Source organism: Ascaphus truei, chromosome 11 (genome assembly GCF_040206685.1).
Source record: "Ascaphus truei isolate aAscTru1 chromosome 11, aAscTru1.hap1, whole genome shotgun sequence".
In the NCBI taxonomy this organism is placed as follows: Eukaryota; Metazoa; Chordata; class Amphibia; order Anura; family Ascaphidae; genus Ascaphus; species Ascaphus truei.
In genome coordinates, this window is record NC_134493.1 from 62,000,039 (window position 1) to 62,020,901 (window position 20,863).

The 20,863-nt window shown below is 45.0% G+C and overlaps 1 protein-coding gene across 1 annotated transcript in view; it reads right to left on the reverse strand.

Annotated features, from left to right (window-relative positions):
* GREP1 (glycine rich extracellular protein 1) overlaps positions 1-20,863 on the reverse strand; it is a gene marked incomplete at its 3' end in the record, with an annotated part of 130,040 nt that overhangs the window by 17,213 nt on the left and 91,964 nt on the right. The window contains exons 17-27 of the mRNA XM_075565144.1: positions 17,820-17,867; positions 14,038-14,095; positions 11,447-11,529; positions 11,062-11,103; positions 10,836-10,883; positions 8,585-8,611; positions 8,175-8,216; positions 4,941-4,988; positions 1,752-1,778; positions 1,410-1,451; positions 1,196-1,243 (exon numbers count right to left, since the gene is read on the reverse strand). Of these exons, the coding sequence (XP_075421259.1) occupies positions 1,196-1,243; positions 1,410-1,451; positions 1,752-1,778; positions 4,941-4,988; positions 8,175-8,216; positions 8,585-8,611; positions 10,836-10,883; positions 11,062-11,103; positions 11,447-11,529; positions 14,038-14,095; positions 17,820-17,867 (513 nt within the window). The remainder of the gene's footprint in view (positions 1-1,195; positions 1,244-1,409; positions 1,452-1,751; positions 1,779-4,940; positions 4,989-8,174; positions 8,217-8,584; positions 8,612-10,835; positions 10,884-11,061; positions 11,104-11,446; positions 11,530-14,037; positions 14,096-17,819; positions 17,868-20,863) is intronic.

The window sequence follows — 20,863 nt, forward strand, 5'->3', positions numbered from 1 at the left end:
GGTAAACAGGACACAGGGGGGGGGGGTAAACAGGACACAGAGGGGGGGAGAAACAGGACATGGGTATTAATAAGATGGGGGAGGGATATCTGCTTTGGAAGGCTTTGCTCCAATACCTGTGAGGGTGGATGTTTATTTAGGGGGGGGTCTAACCTCTCTGTATTTGTGAATAATTACTGCTGCATTCCGGGAGAGGTGATACGCAGGGAACGCTTTCGTTGGAGACTTCATTAAACATGAATATCATGTGACCTCATCTACTGTACACACTAATAGTCACACACGTGTGTAATCGTGGCACAGAGTCACATGTAATGACGCCAGATGTGGGAGGTCTAGCAGGTAATAAGGGACATATATCCATTTGTCACTCAAATTTAGGGGCAGTCATACTTAGTCTTGTTACATCCGTCATGACCACCTGAATCTATTGATGTGACTCCTGTGTGTCTAGGTACTAGAGAAGAGACGTTAAGAGTGTGTTTATATACTCAGGCAAAACGTAAACGTCATTTGGTAGAAGTTATTCTTTTAATCTGTCATAAAACCGGCAATTTCACTGCTGATTTACGACAGGGGTGGGATCATGTTGTTTCAATAGGGAGAAAAATAGTAAATAAACCTTAGAAAGGTATTATGAAAATAAGATTTTAACAGAGGTGTGTTTTGGACCAAACACATGAAGTCTCATTTCTGCACCAGTGACGTCGCTGGGAGAAAAGCCTGACATATGATAACATAACGTATAAGGATTTGTGTTTTATGTTTTAATCTGTTATTTTAAGAAACTGTCCTGCATTTACTGTATAGGCTGTTATTGGTATCCCTTTTCTGTAATCTAAGCACTGTATTTTTATATATATTAAAACATTTATTAAGTGATGCTTTGGGCTCGGAATTAACTTTTGCACACTTTGGAGAAAGTATTTACATTTTCGGGCACATTTTGCTACAACAGATTTTTGTGTATTAAGTGCATACTTTTTTCTATTATAAACAGGGGCTTGAGACCCTGGCAGATATATCATTTTACATATTATTATTTTCATAATTCCTCGGGTGGTGGAAGCGTACAGATATGATTGCAATTCAGTAAGGGGTTAATATGAACTCATTGAAAGTACCTTGCGCAGGAGAAAGCTGAGTTGGCTAGAGTAGCCATGTGTATTAACCCTGATTTCATACTGATTGTTACCTTGCTGGGGGATGTTACTCGGGTAATTTCCGGCTCCATTTCCATAACCTGCAGGAACAGGGAGAGATGAGAGAGATGAGAGAGATGAGAGAGAGAGAAGAGAGAGAAGAGAGAGAAGAGAGAGAAGAGAGAGAAGAGAGAGAGAGAGAGAGAGAGAGAGAGAGAGAGAGAGAGAGAGAGAGAGAGAGAGAGAGAGAGAATTACAGATTGTTACCTGCTTGGGCTGCAACATTTGGGTAACTTCCAGCTCCATATCCTGCAGATACAGGAACAGTTACTGGGGGGGAGAGAGGGGGAGGGGAGTGGAGAAAGGAGGGTATAAAGGGGGGGGGGTGGAGGGAGGGGGAGAGGAGAGCAAGAAAGGGAGAGAAAGTGGGGGAGAGAGAGGGGGGAAGAAAGAGAGTAGGAAGTAAAATATAGAGAGAGGCGGGGGGGGGGAAGAAAGGATGAAAACCCCAGAGAGCAGGGCACAGAGAGAGTGGGAGAAACAGGACACGGGTATTAATAAGATGGGAGGAGAAACAGGACACGGGTATTAATAAGATGGGAGGGGTACCTGCTTTAGAAGGCTTTGCTCCGATACCTGTGAGGGGTGGAAGTTTATTTAGGGGGGAGTCTAACCTCTCATAGAGAGAGACCCTGAGAAAGCCAGAGACAGCCAGAGATGGCCAGAGACCCACTGTCACGATAATATTATGAGATATTATGTATTTTAATCAATCTGGTACTTCAGGGGGTTAATATGGCAGCAGTTTGTGTTTAAAAATACAATATATTAGGTTCATGACAGGTCAATACTTTTCCTGGGTCTGTGCTGGTCCTCAAAGAGGACTTAATTGGGTGGGGGGGGGGGGGTATCATGGATTGAGCATTAAAAGTGACATATGTGTTGGTTAGAAGGTTATAAACACTAACCAGAGATGACTCTATCAGCCTCAAAGAAAACTAAACGTGTGTAAATAATTACTGGTGCATTCCAGGGAGAGGTGACACGCAACGCAGGGAACGCTTTCATTGGAGACTTCATTAAACTTGAAAATATCATGTTACCTAATCTAATGAACATACTAAGAGTCATGTGTGTAATCGTGGTACAGTCACATGTAATGAAGCCAGATATGGGAGGTCTAGCATGTAATTAGGGACATATATCCATTTGTCACTCAGATTTAGGGGCAAGACAGTCATACTTGTGTCATTACGTCCGTCATGACCGCCTGAATCTATTGATGTGACTCCTGTGTGTCTAGGTACTAGAGAAGAGAGGTTATGAGTGTGTTTATATACTCAGGCAAAACGTAAACGTCATTTGGTAAAAGTTATTCTTTTAATCTGTCATAAAACCGGCAATTTCACAGCTGATTTACGACAGGGGTGGGCTCATGTTGTTTCAATATGGAGAAAAATAGTACATAAACCTTAGAAAGGTATTATGAAAATCAGATTTTAACAGAGGTGTATTTTGGACCAAGCAGCAAGGGTGTAGAGGAGCACAGCAGCGTTTCTTGGCAGCATACCAACTAGTGGATCGCCAAAATGAGGGTAACTCCAAACAGGGAATAGTATTAAAAAGATACTTTAATGGTCAGAACTTAAACAACAATGGTAGGGACGCACCTACGCGTTTCGTCCTTTACGGACGAAACGCGTAGGTGCGTCCCTACCATTGTTGTTTAAGTTCTGACCATTAAAGTATCTTTTTAATACTATTCCCAGTTTGGAGTTACCCTCATTTTGGCGATCCACTGGTTGGTATGCTGCCAAGAAACGCTGCTGTGCTCCTCTACACCCTTGCTGCTTGTATCCATTTTGAGAGGACTGCACGCTGGACCGGAACCACTCATCAAGGACACCACCAAGGAAGGTAAAGGGCCTAGGCCCATTATTTCATTACCCTCCAGTGCTGGACTGTTTGAAGTATTTCCCCAGGGTGTTACATACCATTATTAGGAGACCTATTTTGGGGTACCCGCGTGGGCACCACCAGGCCTCTGGTTTCTCACCCTGGGATGTTATGGATTTTATGGATTATTCTACATGTCCTTGAACTTGGATCCAATATGATATATGTTATTATCATTAAATTAATGAGCTATCTATGGTGAAGCACCAAAAAAACTACACACCCGTGTATTTTGGACCAAACACATGAAGTCTCATTTCTGCACCAGTGACGTCTCTGGGAGAAAAGCCTGACATATGATAACATAACATATAAGGATTTCTGTTTTATTCTGTTATTTTAAGAATCTTTCCTGCATTTACTGTATAGGTATGTTCTTGTAATCCCTTTTCTGTAATCTAAGCACTGTATTTTTATATATATCAAAACATTTAATTTAGCATTAACATTTACTGATGCTTTGGAAACTGAATTAAATTTTGCACACTCTGGAAAAAGTATTAACATTTTCGAACACAGATTTTTATGTATTTAGTGCATTTCTCGGGTGGTGGAAGCGTATAGATATGATTGCAATTAAGTAAGGGGTTAATATTAACTCATTGAAAATACATTGCGCAGGAGAATGGTGGGTTGGCTAGAGTACCCGTGTGTATTAACCCTGGTTGCATATCGAAGTCACATGCTCACTTGCGCACTGTTCATGACAGGTGAAATATTGGGACAGATTGAGGGGAGATATTGTCCATTTGAGGGACCTTTGCGAAGGTGAAAAGTGAGACAGCTTGCGAGCGGAATATTAATCCTTGTACCATATGCAGGTCAGGTGCTCAAAGGTGTGAAGTATGTGACAAATGGTGGCAGCGGTTAACTTCCCTTCTCTAGTACCTAGACACACGTGAGTCACATCAATAGATTCAGGAAGTCATGACGGACATAACGAGACTAAGTATGATCGTCTTGCCCCTAAAATTAGTGACAAATGGATATATGTCCCTTATAACCTACAAGACCTCCCATATCTGGCCTCATTACATGTGACTTACACACATGTGACTCTTAGTATGTACAGTAGATGAGGTCACATGATATTCTCATGTTTAATAAAGTCTCCAACGAAAGCGTTCCTTGCGTGTCACCTCTCCCTGGGATGCACCAGTAATTATTTACAAACGCTCAGTTTTCTTTGAGGCTGATAGACTCATCTCTGGTTAACGTTTATAACCTTCTAACCAACAAATATGTCACTTTTCCTCTTTGAGGACCAGCACAGACCCAGGAAAAGTCTTGACCTGTCATAAACCCAAAATATTGTATTTTAAACACAAACTGTTGCCATATTAACCCCTGAGGAACTAGATTGATTCAAATGCATTATATCTCATGATATTATCATGAGACCCCCAGAGACAACCAGAGAGACCCGCAAAGACAGCCAGAGTGACCCCCAGACTGACAGCGATACCCCGTGGTCACTGTATGTATATAGCAGGGTATATTCCCTATGGGTATCAGTGACAGCCTGCAATCACTGTGTGTATATAGCAGGGTATATTCCCTATGGGTATCAGTGACACCCTGCGGTCACTGTGTGTATATAGCAGGGTATATTCCCTATGGGTATCAGTGACACCCGGCGGTCACTGTGTGTATATAGTGGGGTATATTCCCTATGGGTATCAGTGACACCCTGCGGTCACTGTGTGTATATAGCAGGGTATATTCCCTATGGGTATCAGTGACACCCTGCGGTCCCTGTGTGTATATAGCAGGGTATATTACCTATGGGTATCAGTGACAGAGACACCCTGCGGTCACTGAGTATTTCATACTGATTGTTACCTTGCTGGGGTATGTTACTCTGGTAATTTCCGGCTCCATTTCCATAACCTGCAGGAACAGGGAGAGATTATTATGAGAGTAAAAGAGACAGAGAGAGGGAGAGAAGGAGAGGTAGACAGAGAGAGAGAGAGAGGGGACAGAGAGACAGAGAGAGGGAGAGAAGGAGAGGGGGATAGAGAGACAGAGAGAGGGAGAGAAGGAGAGGGGGACAGGGAGACAGAGAGAGAGGAGGGAGAGAGAGAGAGACAGAGAGAGGGAGAGAAGGAGAGGGGGACAGGGAGACAGAGAGAGGGGAGGGAGAGAGAGAGACAGAGAGAGGGAGAGAAGGAGAGGGGGACAGAGAGACAGAGAGGGGGAGAGAATGAGAGGGGGACAGGGAGACAGAGAGAGGGGAGGAGAGAGAGAGAGAGAGAGAGAGAGAGAGAGAGAGAGAGAGAGAGAGAGAGAGAGAGAGAGAGGGAGAGAATGAGAGGGGGACAGAGAGACAGAGAGAGGGAGAGAGGGAGAGAATGAGAGGGGGAGAGAGAGAGAGAAAGAGAGAGAGAGAGAGAGAGAGAGGGAGAGAAGGAGAGGGGGATAGAGAGACAGAGAGAAGGATAGAAGGAGAGGGGGACAGAGAGACAGAGAGAGGGATAGAAGGAGAGGGGGACAGAGAGATGGAGAGAAGTAGAGGGGGACAGAGAGGCAGAGAGAGAGGGGAGGGAGAGAGAGAGTATTACAGATTGTTACCTGCTTGGTCTGCAACATTTGGGTAACTTCCAGCTCCATATCCTGCAGATACAGGAACAGTTACAGGGGGGGAGAGAGGGAAGGGGGCATAGAGAGAGGGGGGGGGGTGGAGAGAGGGGGAGGATAGAGAGAGGGGGGAGGAGAGTGAGAAGGGAAGAGAAAGTGGGGGAGAGAGAAAGGGGGGGAAAATAGAGAGTAGGAACCATAGAGGGAGAGGGGGAGAAAGATAGGGGGATACAGATAGAAAGAAAGGATGAAAACCCCAGAGAGCAGGGCACAGAGAGAGGGGGAGAAACAGGGCACAGAGAGAGGGGGAGAAACAGGACACAGAGAGAGGGGGAGAAACAGGACACAGAGAGAGGGGGAGAAACAGGACACAGAGAGAGGGGGAGAAACAGGACACAGAGAGAGGGGGAGAAACAGGACACAGAGAGACGGGGAGAAACAGGACACAGAGAGACGGGGAGAAGAAGGGCACAGAGAGAGCGGGAGAAACAGGATACGGGTATTAATAAGATGGGAGGGGTACCTGCTTTAGAAGGCTTTGCTCCGATACCTGTGAGGGGTGGAATTTTATTTAGGGGGGAGTCTAACCTCTAATAGAGAGAGAAACCTGAGAAATCCAGAGACAGCCAGAGATGGCCAGAGACCCACTGTCATGCTAATATCATGAGATATTATGTAATTTAATCAATTTGTTGCTTCAGGGGTTAATATGGCAACAGTTTGGGTTTAAAAATACAATATATTGGGTTTATGACAGGTCAAGACTTTTCCTGGGTCTGTGTTGGTCCACAAAGAGGACTTAATTGGGTGTGGGGGGGGGGGGGGGGGGGGGTATCATGGATTGATCATTAAAAGTGACATATGTATTTTTCACCCTATTGAAACAACATGAGCCCACTCCAGTTGTAAATCAGCTGCGAAATTGCCGGTTTTATGACAGATTAAAAGAAAACTTCTACCAAATGACGTTTACATTTTGCCTGAGTATATAAACACACTCATAACCTCCCTTCTCTAGTACCTAGACATTCAGGAGTCACATCAAAAGATTCAGGATGTCATGACGGACGTATCGAGACTAAGTATGACTGTCTTGCCCCTAAATCTGAGTGACAAATGGATATATGTCCCTAATTACCTGCTAGACATCCCATATCTGGCGTCATTACATGCGACTCTGTGCCACGATTACACACATGTGACTCTTAGTATGTACAGTAGATGAGGTCACATGATATTCTCATGTTTAATAAAGTCTCCAACGAAAGCGTTCCCTGCGTATCACCTCTCCCTGGAATGCACCAGTAATTATTCACAAACGCTCAGTTTTCTTTGAGGCTGATAGACTCATCTCTGGTTAGAGTTTATAACCTTCTAACCAACGCATATCTCACTTTTCCTCGTTGAGGACAAGCACAGACCCAGGAAAAGTCTTGAACTGTCATAAACCCAATATATTGTATTTTTAAACCGAAACTGCAGCCATATTAACCCCTGAAGCACCAGATTGATTAAAATACATTATATCTCATGATATTATCATGATACCCCAAGAGACAGCCATAGAGACCCCCAGAGACAACCAGAGAGACCCACAGAGTGACAGTGATACCCTGCGGTCACTGTGTATATATAGCAGGGTATATTCCCTATGGGTATCAGTGACACCCCATGGTCATTGTGCGTATATAGAGGGGTATATTCCCTATGGGTATCAGTGACACACTGCGGTCACTGTGTGTATATAGCAGGATATATTCCCTATGGGTATCAGTCACACCCACCGGTCACTGTGTGTATATAGCAGGGTATATTCCCTATGGGTATCAGTGACACCCTGCGGTCACTGTGTGTATATAGCGAGGTATATTCCCTATGGGTATGAGTGACACCCTGCAGTCACTGTGTGTATATAGCAGGGTATATTCCCTATGGGTATCAGTGACACCCCGCGGTCACTGCGTGTATATAGCAGGGTATATTCCCTATGGGTATCAGTGACACCCTGCGGTCACTGTGTGTATATAGCGGGGTATATTCCCTATGGGTATCAGTGACACCCCGCGGTCACTGTGTGTATATAGCGGGGTATATTCCCTATGGGTATCAGTGACACCCTGCGGTCACTGTGTGTATATAGCAGGGTATATTCCCTATGGGTATCAGTGACACCCTGCGGTCACTGTGTGTATATAGCGGGGTATATTCCCTATGGGTATCAGTGACAGTGATACCCTGCGGTCACTGAGTATTTCATACTGATTCTTGCCTTGCTGGGGTATGTTACTCGGGTAATTTCCGGCTCCATTTCCATAAACTGCAGGAACAGAGAGAGATTATAATGAGAGTAAAAGAGACAGAGAGAGGGAGAGAAGGAGAGGGGGACAGAGAGAGAGAGAGAGAGAGAGAGGGACAGAGAGACTGAGAGAGGGAGAGAAGGAGAGGGGGACAGAGAGACAGAGACAGGGGAGGGAGAGAGAGAGTATTACAGATTGTTACCTGCTTGGGCTGCAACATTTGGGTAACTTCCAGCTCCATATCCTGCAGATACAGGAACAGTTACAGGGGGGGAGAGAGGGAAGGGGGCATAGAGAGAGGGGGCGAGAGGGGTGTGTGGAGAGAGGGGGAGGATAGAGAGAGGGGGGAGGAGAGCGAGAAGGGAAGAGAAAGTGGGGGAGAGAAAGGGGGGAAGATAGAGTAGGAACCAAAATAGAGGGAGAGGGGGAGAAAGAGAGGGGAATACAGATAGAAAGAAAGGATGAAAACCCCAGAGAGCAGGACACAGAGAGATGGGGAGAAACAGGACACAGAGAGAAGGGGAGAAACAGGGCACAGAGAGACGGGGAGAAACAGGACACAGAGAGAGCGGGAGAAACAGGATGCAGGTATAAATAAGATGGGACGGGTACCTGCTTTAGAAGGCTTTGCTCCGATACCTGTGAGGGGTGAAAGTTTATTTAGGGGGGAGTCTAACCTCTCATAGAGAGAGACACTGAGACAGTCAGAGAAAGCCAGAGACAGCTAGAGACAGCCAGAGAGACCCACTGTCACGCTAATATCATGAGATATTATGTATTTTAATCAATCTGGTGCTTCAGGGGTTAATATGGCAGCAGTTTGGGTTTAAAAATACAATATATTGGGTTTATGAAAGGTCAAGACTTTTCCTGGGTCTGTGCTGGTCCTCAAAGAGGACTTAATTGGGTCGGGGGGGGGGGGGGTATCATGGATTGAGCATTAAAATTGACATATGTATTTTTCTCCCTATTGAAACAACATAAGCCCACCCCAGTTGTAAATCAGCTGCGAAATTGCTGGTTTTATGACAGATAAAAAGAATAATTTCTACCAAATGATGTTTACATTTTGCCTGAGTATATAAACACACTCATAACCTCTCTTCTCTAGTACCTAGACACACAGGAGTCACATCAATAGATTCAGGCGGTCATGACGGACGTAACAAGACAAAGTATGACTGCCCCTAAATCTGAGTGACAAATGGATATATGTCCCTTATTACCTGCTAGACCTCCCACATCTGGCCTCATTACATGTGACTCTGTGCCACGATTACACACATGTGTGTGACTCTTAGTGTGTACAGTAGATGAGGTCACATGATATTCTCATGTTTAATAAAGTCTCCAACGAAAGCGTTCCCTGCTTGTCACCTCTCCCTGGAATGCACCAGTAATTATTCACAAACGCTCAGTTTTCTTTGAGGCTGATAGACTCATCTCTGGTTAGCGTTTATAACCTTCTAACCAACGCATATATCACTTTTCCTCGTTGAAGACAAGCACAGACCCCAGAAAAGTCTTGACCTGTCATAAACCCAATATATTGTATTTTTAAACTGAAACTGCAGCCATATTAGCCCCTGAAGCACCAGATTGATTAAAATACATTGTATCTCATGATATTATCATGATACCCCCAGAGAAAGCCACAGAGACCCCCAGAGACAACCAGAGAGACCAACAGAGTAACAGTGATACCCTGCGGTCACTGTGTATATATAGCAGGGTATATTCCCTATGGGTATCAGTGACACCCTGCGGTCACTGTGTGTATATCGCAGGTATATTCCCTATGGGTATCAGTGACACCCTGCGATCACTGTGTGTATATAGCGGGGTATATTCCCTATGGGTATGAGTGACATCCTGCGGTCACTGTGTGTATATAGCGGGGTATATTCCCTATGGGTATCAGTGACACCCTGCGGTCACTGTGTGTATATAGCGGGGTATATTCCCTATGGGTATCAGTGACGCCCTGCGGTCACTGTGTGTATATAGCAGGGTATATTCCCTATGGGTATGAGTGACATCCTGCGGTCACTGTGTGTATATAGCGGGGTATATTCCCTTTGGGTATTAGTGACACCCCGCGGTCACTGTGTGTATATAGCGGGGTATATTCCCTATGGGTATCAGTGACGCCCTGCGGTCACTGTGTGTATATAGCAGGGTATATTCCCTATGGGTATCAGTGACACCCTGCGGTCACTGTGTGTATATAGCGGGGTATATTCCCTATGGGTATCAGTGACACCCTGCGGTCACTGTGTGTATATAGCGGGGTATATTTCCTATGGGTATCAGTGACACCCTGCGGTCACTGTGTGTATATAGCAGGGTATATTCCCTATGGGTATCAGTGACGCCCTGCGGTCACTGTGTGTATATAGCGGGTATATTCCCTATGGGTATCAGTGACACCCTGCGGTCACTGTGTGTGTATATAGCAGGGTATATTCCCTATGGGTATCAGTGACACCCTGCGGTCACTGTGTGTATATAGCAGGGTATATTCCCTATGGGTATCAGTGACATCCTGCGGTCACTGTGTGTATATAGCGGGTATATTCCCTATGGGTATCAGTGACACCCTGCGGTCACTGTGTGTATATAGCAGGTATATTCCCTATGGGTATCAGTGACATCCTGCGGTCACTGTGTGTATATAGCAGGGTATATGCCCTATGGGTATCAGTGACACCCTGCGGTCACTGTGAATATATAGCGGGGTATATTCCCTATGGGTATCAGTGACACCCTGCGGTCACTGTGTGTATATAGCGGGGTATATTCCCTATGGGTATCAGTGACAGTGATACCCTGCGGTCACTGAGTATTTCATACTGATTGTTACCTTGCTGGGGGATGTTACTCGGGTAATTTCCGGCTCCATTTCCATAACCTGCAGGAACAGGGAGAGATTATAATGAGAGTAAAAGAGACAGAGAGAGGGAGAGAAGGAGAGGGGGACAGAGAGAGAGAGAGAGAGAGGGACAGAGAGACTGAGAGAGGGAGAGAAGGAGAGGGGGACAGAGAGACAGAGACAGGGGAGGGAGAGAGAGAGTATTACAGATTGTTACCTGCTTGGGCTGCAACATTTGGGTAACTTCCAGCTCCATATCCTGCAGATACAGGAACAGTTACAGGGGGGGAGAGAGGGAAGGGGGCATAGAGAGAGGGGGCGAGAGGGGGGTGTGGAGAGAGGGGGAGGATAGAGAGAGGGGGGAGGAGAGCGAGAAGGGAAGAGAAAGTGGGGGAGAGAAAGGGGGGAAGATAGAGTAGGAACCAAAATAGAGGGAGAGGGGGAGAAAGAGAGGGGAATACAGATAGAAAGAAAGGATGAAGACCCCAGAGAGCAGGACACAGAGAGAAGGGGAGGAACAGGGCACAGAGAGAAGGGGAGAAACAGGACACAGAGAGAGCGGGAGAAACAGGATGCAGGTATAAATAAGATGGGAGGGGTACCTGCTTTAGAAGGCTTTGCTCCGATACCTGTGAGGGGTGAAAGTTTATTTAGGGGGGAGTCTAACCTCTCATAGAGAGAGACCCTGAGACAGTCAGAGAAAGCCAGAGACAGCTAGAGACAGCCAGAGAGACCCACTGTCACGCTAATATCATGAGATATTATGTATTTTAATCAATCTGGTGCTTCAGGGGTTAATATGGCAGCAGTTTGGGTTTAAAAATATAATATATTGGGTTTATGAAAGGTCAAGATTTTTCCTGGGTCTGTGCTGGTCCTCAAAGAGGACTTAATTGGGTGGGGGGGGGGGGGGGGGGGGGTATCATGGATTGAGCATTAAAATTGACATATGTATTTTTCTCCCTATTGAAACAACATAAGCCCACCCCAGTTGTAAATCAGCTGCGAAATTGCTGGTTTTATGACAGATAAAAAGAATAATTTCTACCAAATGACGTTTACATTTTGCCTGAGTATATAAACACACTCATAACCTCTCTTCTCTAGTACCTAGACACACAGGAGTCACATCAATAGATTCAGGCGGTCATGACGGACGTAACAAGACAAAGTATGACTGCCCCTAAATCTGAGTGACAAATGGATATATGTCCCTTATTACCTGCTAGACCTCCCACATCTGGCCTCATTACATGTGACTCTGTGCCACGATTACACACATGTGTGTGACTCTTAGTGTGTACAGTAGATGAGGTCACATGATATTCTCATGTTTAATAAAGTCTCCAACGAAAGCGTTCCCTGCTTGTCACCTCTCCCTGGAATGCACCAGTAATTATTCACAAACGCTCAGTTTTCTTTGAGGCTGATAGACTCATCTCTGGTTAGCGTTTATAACCTTCTAACCAACGCATATATCACTTTTCCTCGTTGAAGACAAGCACAGACCCCAGAAAAGTCTTGACCTGTCATAAACCCAATATATTGTATTTTTAAACTGAAACTGCAGCCATATTAGCCCCTGAAGCACCAGATTGATTAAAATACATTGTATCTCATGATATTATCATGATACCCCCAGAGAAAGCCACAGAGACCCCCAGAGACAACCAGAGAGACCAACAGAGTAACAGAGATACCCTGCGGTCACTGTGTATATATAGCAGGGTATATTCCCTATGGGTATCAGTGACACCCTGCGGTCACTGTGTGTATATCGCAGGTATATTCCCTATGGGTATCAGTGACACCCTGCGATCACTGTGTGTATATAGCGGGGTATATTCCCTATGGGTATGAGTGACACCCTGCGGTCACTGTGTGTATATAGCGGGGTATATTCCCTATGGGTATGAGTGACACCCTGCTGTCACTGTGTGTATATAGCAGGGTATATTACCTATGGGTATCAGTGACAGAGACACCCAGCAGTCGCTGTGTATATATAGCAGGGTATATTCCCTATGGGTATCAGTGACACCCTGCGGTCACTGTGTGTATATAGCAGGGTAAATTCCCTATGGGTATCAGTGACACCCTGCGGTCACTGTGTGTATATAGCAGGGTATATTCCCTATGGGTATCAGTGACCCCCTGCGGTCACTGTGTGTATATAGCGGGGTATATTCCCTATGGGTATCAGTGAAGCCCTGCGGTCACTGTGTGTATATAACAGGGTATATTCCCTATGGGTATCAGTGACACCCTGCGGTTACTGTGTGTATATAGCAGGGTATATTCCCTATGGGTATCAGTGACACCCCGCGGTCACTGTGTGTATATAGCAGGGTATATTCCCTTTGGGTATCAGTGACACCCCGCGGTCACTGTGTGTATATAGCGGGGTATATTCCCTATGGGTATCAGTGACGCCCTGCGGTCACTGTGTGTATATAGCAGGGTATATTCCCTATGGGTATCAGTGACACCCCGCGGTCACTGTGTGTATATAGCAGGGTATATTCCCTATGGGTATCAGTGACACCCCGCGGTCACTGTGTGTATATAGCAGGGTATATTCCCTATGGGTATCAGTGACGCCCTGCGGTCACTGTGTGTATATAGCGGGGTATATTCCCTATGGGTGTCAGTGACACCCTGCGGTCACTGTGTGTATATAGCGGGGTATATTCCCTATGGGTATCAGTGACATCCTGCGGTCACTGTGTGTATATAGCGGGTATATTCCCTATGGGTATCAGTGACACCCTGCGGTCACTGTGTGTATATAGCGGGGTATATTCCCTATGGGTATCAGTGACACCCTGCGGTCACTGTGTGTATATAGCGGGGTATATTCCCTATGGGTATCAGTGACGCCCCGCGGTCACTGTGTGTATATAGCGGGTATATTCCCTATGGGTATCAGTGACACCCTGCGGTCACTGTGTGTATATAGCGGGGTATATTCCCTATGGGTATCTATGACACCCTGCGGTCACTGTGTGTATGTAGCGGGTATATTCCCTATGGGTATCAGTGACACCCTGCGGTCACTGTGTGTATATAGCGGGTATATTCCCTATGGGTATCAGTGACACCCTGCGGTCACTGAGTGTATATACAGTAGCAGGGTATATTCCCTATGGGTATCAGTGACAGTGATACCCTGCGGTCACTGAGTATTTCATACTGATTCTTGCCTTGCTGGGGGATGTTACTCGGGTAATTTCCGGCTCCATTTCCATAACCTGCAGGAACAGGGAGAGATTATAATGAGAGTAAAAGAGACAAAGAGAGGGAGAGAAGGAGAGGGGGACAGAGAGAGGGGGAGAGGGAGAGAAGGAGAGGGGGACAGAGAGACAGAGAGAGGAGAGGGAGAGAGAGTATTACAGATTGTTACCTGCTTGGGCTGCAACATTTGGGTAACTTCCAGCTCCATATCCTGCAGATACAGGAACAGTTACAGGGGGGAGAGAGGGGGAGGGGGGATAGAGAGAGGGGGGTATAAAGGGGGGGTGGAGAGATGGGGAGAGGAGAGCAAGACAGGGAGAGAAAGTGGGGGAGAGAGGGATAGAGAGAAGGCCAGAGAGAAGGGAAGGGGGCATAGAGAGAGGGGGAGAGGGGGGCGAGAGAGGGGGTGGAGAGAGAGGATAGAGAGAGGGGGGAAGAAAGCGAGAAGGGAACAGAAAGTGGGGGAGAGAAAGGGGGGATAGAGAGCAGGAACTAAAATAGAGGGAGAGGGGGGATAAAGAGAGGGGGATACAAATATAATGAAAGGATGAAAACCCCAGAGAGCAGGGCACAGAGAGAGGGGGAGAAACAGGACACGGGTATTAATAAGATGGGAGGGGTACCTGCTTTAGAAGGCTTTGCTCCGATACCTGTGAGGGGTGGAAGTTTATTTAGGGGGGAGTCTAACCTCTCATAGAGAGAGACCCTGAGAAAGCCAGAGACAGCCAGAGATGGCCAGAGACCCACTGTCACGCTAATATCATGAGATATTATGTAATTTTATCAAAATGGTGCTTCAGGGGTTAATATGGTAACAGTTTGTGTTTAAAAATACAATATATTAGGTTCATGACAGGTCAAGACTTTTCCTGGGTCTGTGCTGGTCCTCAAAGAGGACATAATTGGGGGTGGGGGTAGGGTATCACGATGGAGCATTAAAAATTACATATGTGTTGGTTAGAAGGTTATAAACGCTAACCAGAGATGACTCTATCAGCCTCAAAGAAAACTGCGAGTTTGTGAATAATAACTGCTGCATTCCAGGGAGAGGTGACACGCAGGGAACACTTTCGTTGGAGACTTCATTAAAATTGAGAATATCATGTGACCTCATCTACTGTACATACTAAGAGTCACATGTGTGTAATCGTGGCACAGAGTCACATGTAATGAGGCCAGATGTGGGAGGTCTAGCAGGTAATAAGGGACATATATCCATTTGTCTCTCAAATTTAAGGGCAGTCATACTAAGTCTTGTTACGTCCGTCATGACCGCCTGAATCTATTGATGTGACTCCTGTGTGTCTAGGTACTAGAGAAGAGAGGTTATGAGTGTGTTTATATACTCAGGCAAAACGTAAACGTCATTTGGTAGAAGTTATTCTTTTAATCTGTCATAAAACCGGCAATTTCACAGCTGATTTATGACAGGGGTGGGCTCATGTTGTTTCAATAGGGAGAAAAATAGTACATAAACCTTAGAAAGGTATTATGAAAATCAGATTTTAACAGAGGTGTTTTTTGGACCAAACACATGAATTCTCATTTCTGCACCAGTGACGTCTCTGGGAGAAAAGCCTGACATATGATAACATAACGTATAAGGATTTGTGTTTTATGTTTTAATCTGTTATTTTAAGAAACTGGCCTGCATTTACTGTATAGGTATGTTCTTTTAATCCCTTTTCTGAAATATAAGCACTGTATTTTTTTTTTATATATATATAAAAACATACAATAAGTGATGCTTTGGATTCTGAATTAACTTTTGCACACTCTGGAGAAAGTATTTACATTTTCGGACACATTTTGCTACAATAGATTTTTGTGTATTAAGTGCATAGTTTTTTTCTATTATAAACAGGGGCTTGAGACCCTGGCAGATATTATTTAACATATTTTTATTTTCATAATTTCTCGGGTGGTGGAAGCATATAGATATGATTGCAATTGAGAAAGGGGTTAATATTAACTCATTGAAAGTACCTTGCGCTGGAGAAAGGCGAGTTGGCAAGAGTAGCCATGTGTATTAACCCTGGTTGCATATGTAAGTCACGTGCCTACTTGTGTGCTGATCGCAACAGGTGGTATATTGGGACAGATTGCGGGGAGATATTATCCATTTGAGGGACCTTTGCAAAGGTGAAAAGTGAGACAGCTTGTGAGCGGAGTACAAATCCTTGTACCGTATGCAGGTCACATGCTCAAAGGTGTGAAGTACGTGACAAATGGTGGCAGCGGTGAACTTCCCTTCTCTAGTACCTAGACACACGTGAGCCACATCAATAGATTCAGGATGTCATGACGGACGTAACGAGACTGAGAATGACCGTCTTGCCCCTAAAGCTGAGTGACAAATGGATATATGTCCCTTATTACCTACAAGACCTCCCATATCTGGCCTCATTACATGTTACTCTGTGCCACGATTACACACATGTGACTCTTAGTATGTACAGTAGATGAGGTGACATGATATTCTCATGTTTAATAAAGTCTCCAATGAAAGCGTTCCCTGCGTGTCACCTCTCCCTGGAATGCACCAGTAATTATTCACAAACGCTCAGTTTTCTTTCAGGCTGATAGACTCATCTCTGGTTAGTGTTTATAACCTTCTAAACAACACATATGTCACTTTTCCTTGTTGAGGACAAGCACAGACCCAGGAAAAGTCTTGACCTGTCATAAACCCAATATATTGTATTTTTAAACCGAAACTGCTGCCATATTAACCCCTGAAGCACCAGATTGATTAAAATACATTAAATCTAATAATATTATCATGATACCCCCAGAGACAGCCACAGAGACCCCAGAGAAAACCAGAGAGACACCCAGAGACAGACAGAATGACCCCAAGATTGACAGTGACACCCTGAGGTCACTGTGTGTATATAGCAGGGTATATTCCCTATGGGGATCAGTGACACCCTGTGGTCAATGAGTGTATATAGCGGGGTATATTGTGATACCCTGCGGTCACTGTGGATATATAGCAGCGTATATTCCCTATGGGTATCAGTGACACCCTGCGGTCTCTGAGTGTATATAGCAGGGTATATTCCATATGGGTATCAGTGACACCCTGCGGTCACTGTGCGTGTATATAGCAAAGTATATTCCCTATAGGTATCAGTGACACCCTGCGGTCACTGTGTGTATATAGCAGGGTATATTCCCTATGAGTATCAGTGACGCCCTGCGGTCACTGTGTGTATATAGCGGGGTATATTCCCTATGGTATCAGTGACACCCTGCGGTCACTGTGTGTATATAGCGGGGTATATTCCCTATGGGTATCAGTGACACCCTGCGGTCACTGTGTGTATATAGCGGGGTATATTCCCTATGGGTATCAGTGACACCCTGCGGTCACTGTGTGTATATAGCGGGGTATATTCCCTATGGGTATCAGTGACACCCTGCAGTCACTATGTGTATATAGCGGGGTATATTCCCTATGGGTATCAGTGACACCCTGCGGTCACTGTGTGTATATAGCGGGGTATATTCCCTATGGGTATCAGTGACACCCTGCAGTCACTATGTGTATATAGCGGGGTATATTCCCTATGGTATCAGTGACACCCTGCGGTCACTGTGTGTATATAGCGGGGTATATTACCTATGGGTATCAGTGACACCCTGCAGTCACTGTGTGTATATAGCAGGGTATATTCCCTATGGGTATCAGTGACAGAGACACCCTGCGGTCACTGAGTATTTCATACTGATTGTTACCTTGCTGGGGGATGTTACTCGGGTAATTTCCGGCTCCATTTCCATAACCTGCAGGAACAGGGAGAGATTATAATGAGAGTAAAAGAGACAGAGAGAGGGATAGAAGGAGAGGGGGACAGAGAGACAGAGAGAGGGAGAGAAGAAGAAAGGGACAGAGAGACAGAGACAGGGGAGGGAGAGAGAGAGTATTACAGATTGTTACCTGCTTGGGCTGCAACATTTGGGTAACTTCCAGCTCCATATCCTGCAGATACAGGAACAGTTACAGGGGGGGAGAGAGAAGAGAGATAGAGAGAGGGGGGCGAGAGGGGGGGTGGAGTGAGGGAGAGGATAGAGAGAGAGGGTAGGAGGGCGATAAGGGAAGAGAAAGTGGGGGAGAGAAAGGGGGGAAGATAGAGTAGGAACCAAAATAGAGGTAGAGGGGGGGAAAAGAGAGGGGGATACAGATAGAATGAAAGGATGAAAACCCCAGAAAGCAGGACACAGAGAGAGGGGGAGAAACAGGACACGGGTATTTATAAGATGGGAGGGGGAGGGGTACCTGCTTTAGAAGGCTTTGCTCCGATACCTGTGAGGGGTGAAAGTTTATTATGGGGGGAGTCTAACCTCTCATAGAGAGACCCAGAGAAAGCCAGAGACAGCCACTGTCACGATAATATCATCAGATATTATGTAATTTAATCAATATATTGGGTTTATGACAGGTCAAGACTTTTCCTGGGTCTGTGCTGGTCCTCAAAGAGGACTTAATTGGGGTGGGGGTGGGTATCATGAATTGCGCATTAAAAGTGACATATGCGTTGGTTAGAAGGTTATAAACGCTAACCAGAGATGACTCTATCAGCCTCAAAGAAAACTGAGTGTTTGTGAATAATTACTGCTGCATTCCAGGGAGAGGTGACACGCAGGGAACACTTTCGTTGGAGACTTCATTAAACATGAGAATATCATGAGTCCTCATCATGTGACCACACATGTGTGTAATCGTGGCACAGAGTCACATGTAATGAGGCCAGATATGGGAGGTCTAGCAGGTAATAAGGGACATTCCACTGTATATCCATTTGTCACTCAGATTTAGGGGCAAGACAGTCACACTACAGGGGTGGGCTTATGTTGTTTCAATATGGAGAAAAATAGTACATAAACCTTAGAAAGGTATTATGAAAATCAGATTTTAACAGAGGTGTGTTTTGGCCCAAACACATGAAGTTTCATTTCTGTGCCAGTGACGTCTCTGGGAGATAAGCCTGACATATGATAACATAACGTATAAGGATTTGTGTTTTATGTTTTAATCTGTTATTTTAAGAAACTGTCCTGCATTTACTGTATAGGGCTGATATTGGTATCCCTTTTCTGTAATCTAAGCACTGTATTTTTATATATATTAAAACATTTAATAAGTGATGCTTTGGACTTTTAATTAACTTTTGCACACTCTGGAGACAATATTTACATTTTTGGACACATTTTGCTACAACAGATTATTGTGTATTAAGTACATAGTTTTTTCTATTATACACAGGGGCTTGAGACCCTGGCAGATATTAATTTTATACATTTTTATTTTCATAATTTCTCGGGTGGTGGAGGTATATAAATATGATTGCAATTGAGTAAGGGGTTAATATTAACTCATTGAAAGTACCTTGCGCAGGAGAAAGGAGAGTTGGCAAGAGTAGCTGTTTATGTATTAACCCAGGTTGCATATCTAAGTCACGTACCCACTTATGTGCTGTTCGTGACAGGTGGTATATTGGGACAGATTGAGGGGAGATATTGTCCATTTGAGGGACCTTTGCGAAGGTGAAAATTGAGACAGCTTGCGAGCGGAGTATTAATCCTTGTACCGTATGCAGGCTATGTGCTCACAGGCGTGAAGTACGTGACAAATGGTGGCAGCAGTGAACTTCCCTTCTCTAGTACCTAGACACACGTGAGTCACATCAATAGATTCAGGATGTCATGACGGACGTAATGAGACTAAGTATGACCGTCTTGCCCCTAAATCTGTGTGACAAATAGATATATGTCCCTGATTACCTGCTAGACATCCCATATCTGGCCTCATTGCATGTGACTCTGCGCCACGATTACACACATGTGAGTATTAATATGTACAGTAGATGAGTCACATGATATTCTCATGTTTAATAAAGTCTCCAACGAAAGCGTTCCCTGCGTATAACCTCTCCCTGGAATGCACCAGTAATTATTCACAAACGCTCACTTTTCTTTGAGGCTGATAGACTCGTCTCTGGTTAGCGTTTATAACCTTCTAAACAACACAAATGTCACTTTTCCTCGTTGAGGACCAGCAGAGACCCAAGAAAGGTCTTGACCTGTCATAAACCCAATATATTGTATTTTAAAACAAAAACTGCTGCCATATTAACCCCTGAAGCACCACAGATTGATTAAAATACATTATATCTCATAATATTTTAATGATTCCCCCAGAGACAGCCACAGAGACCCCCAGAGAGAAACCCAGAGTGACCCCAAGAGTGACAGTGACACTCTGCGGTCACTGTGTGTATATAGCAGGGTATATTCCTTATGGGTATCAGTGACACCCTGCGGTCACTGTGTGTATATAGCAGGGTACTGTATATTCCCTATGGGTATCAGTGACAAGCTGCAGTCAGTGTGTGTATATAGCAGGGTATATTCCCTATGGGTATCAGTGACACCCTGCGGTCACTGTGAATATATAGCGGGGTATATTCCCTATGGGTATCAGTGACGCCCCGCGGTCACTGTGTATATAGCGGGGTATATTCCCTATGGGTATCAGTGACACCCCGCGGTCACTGTGAATATATAGCGGGGTATATTCCCTATGGGTATCAGTGACACCCCGCGGTCACTGATGTGTATATAGCAGGGTATATTCCCTATGGGTATCAGTGACACCCTGCGGTCACTGTGTGTATATAGTAGGGTATATTCCCTATGGGTATCAGTGACACCCTGCGGTCACTGTGTGTATATAGCGGGGTATATTCCCTATCGGTATCAGTGACATCCTGCGGTCACTA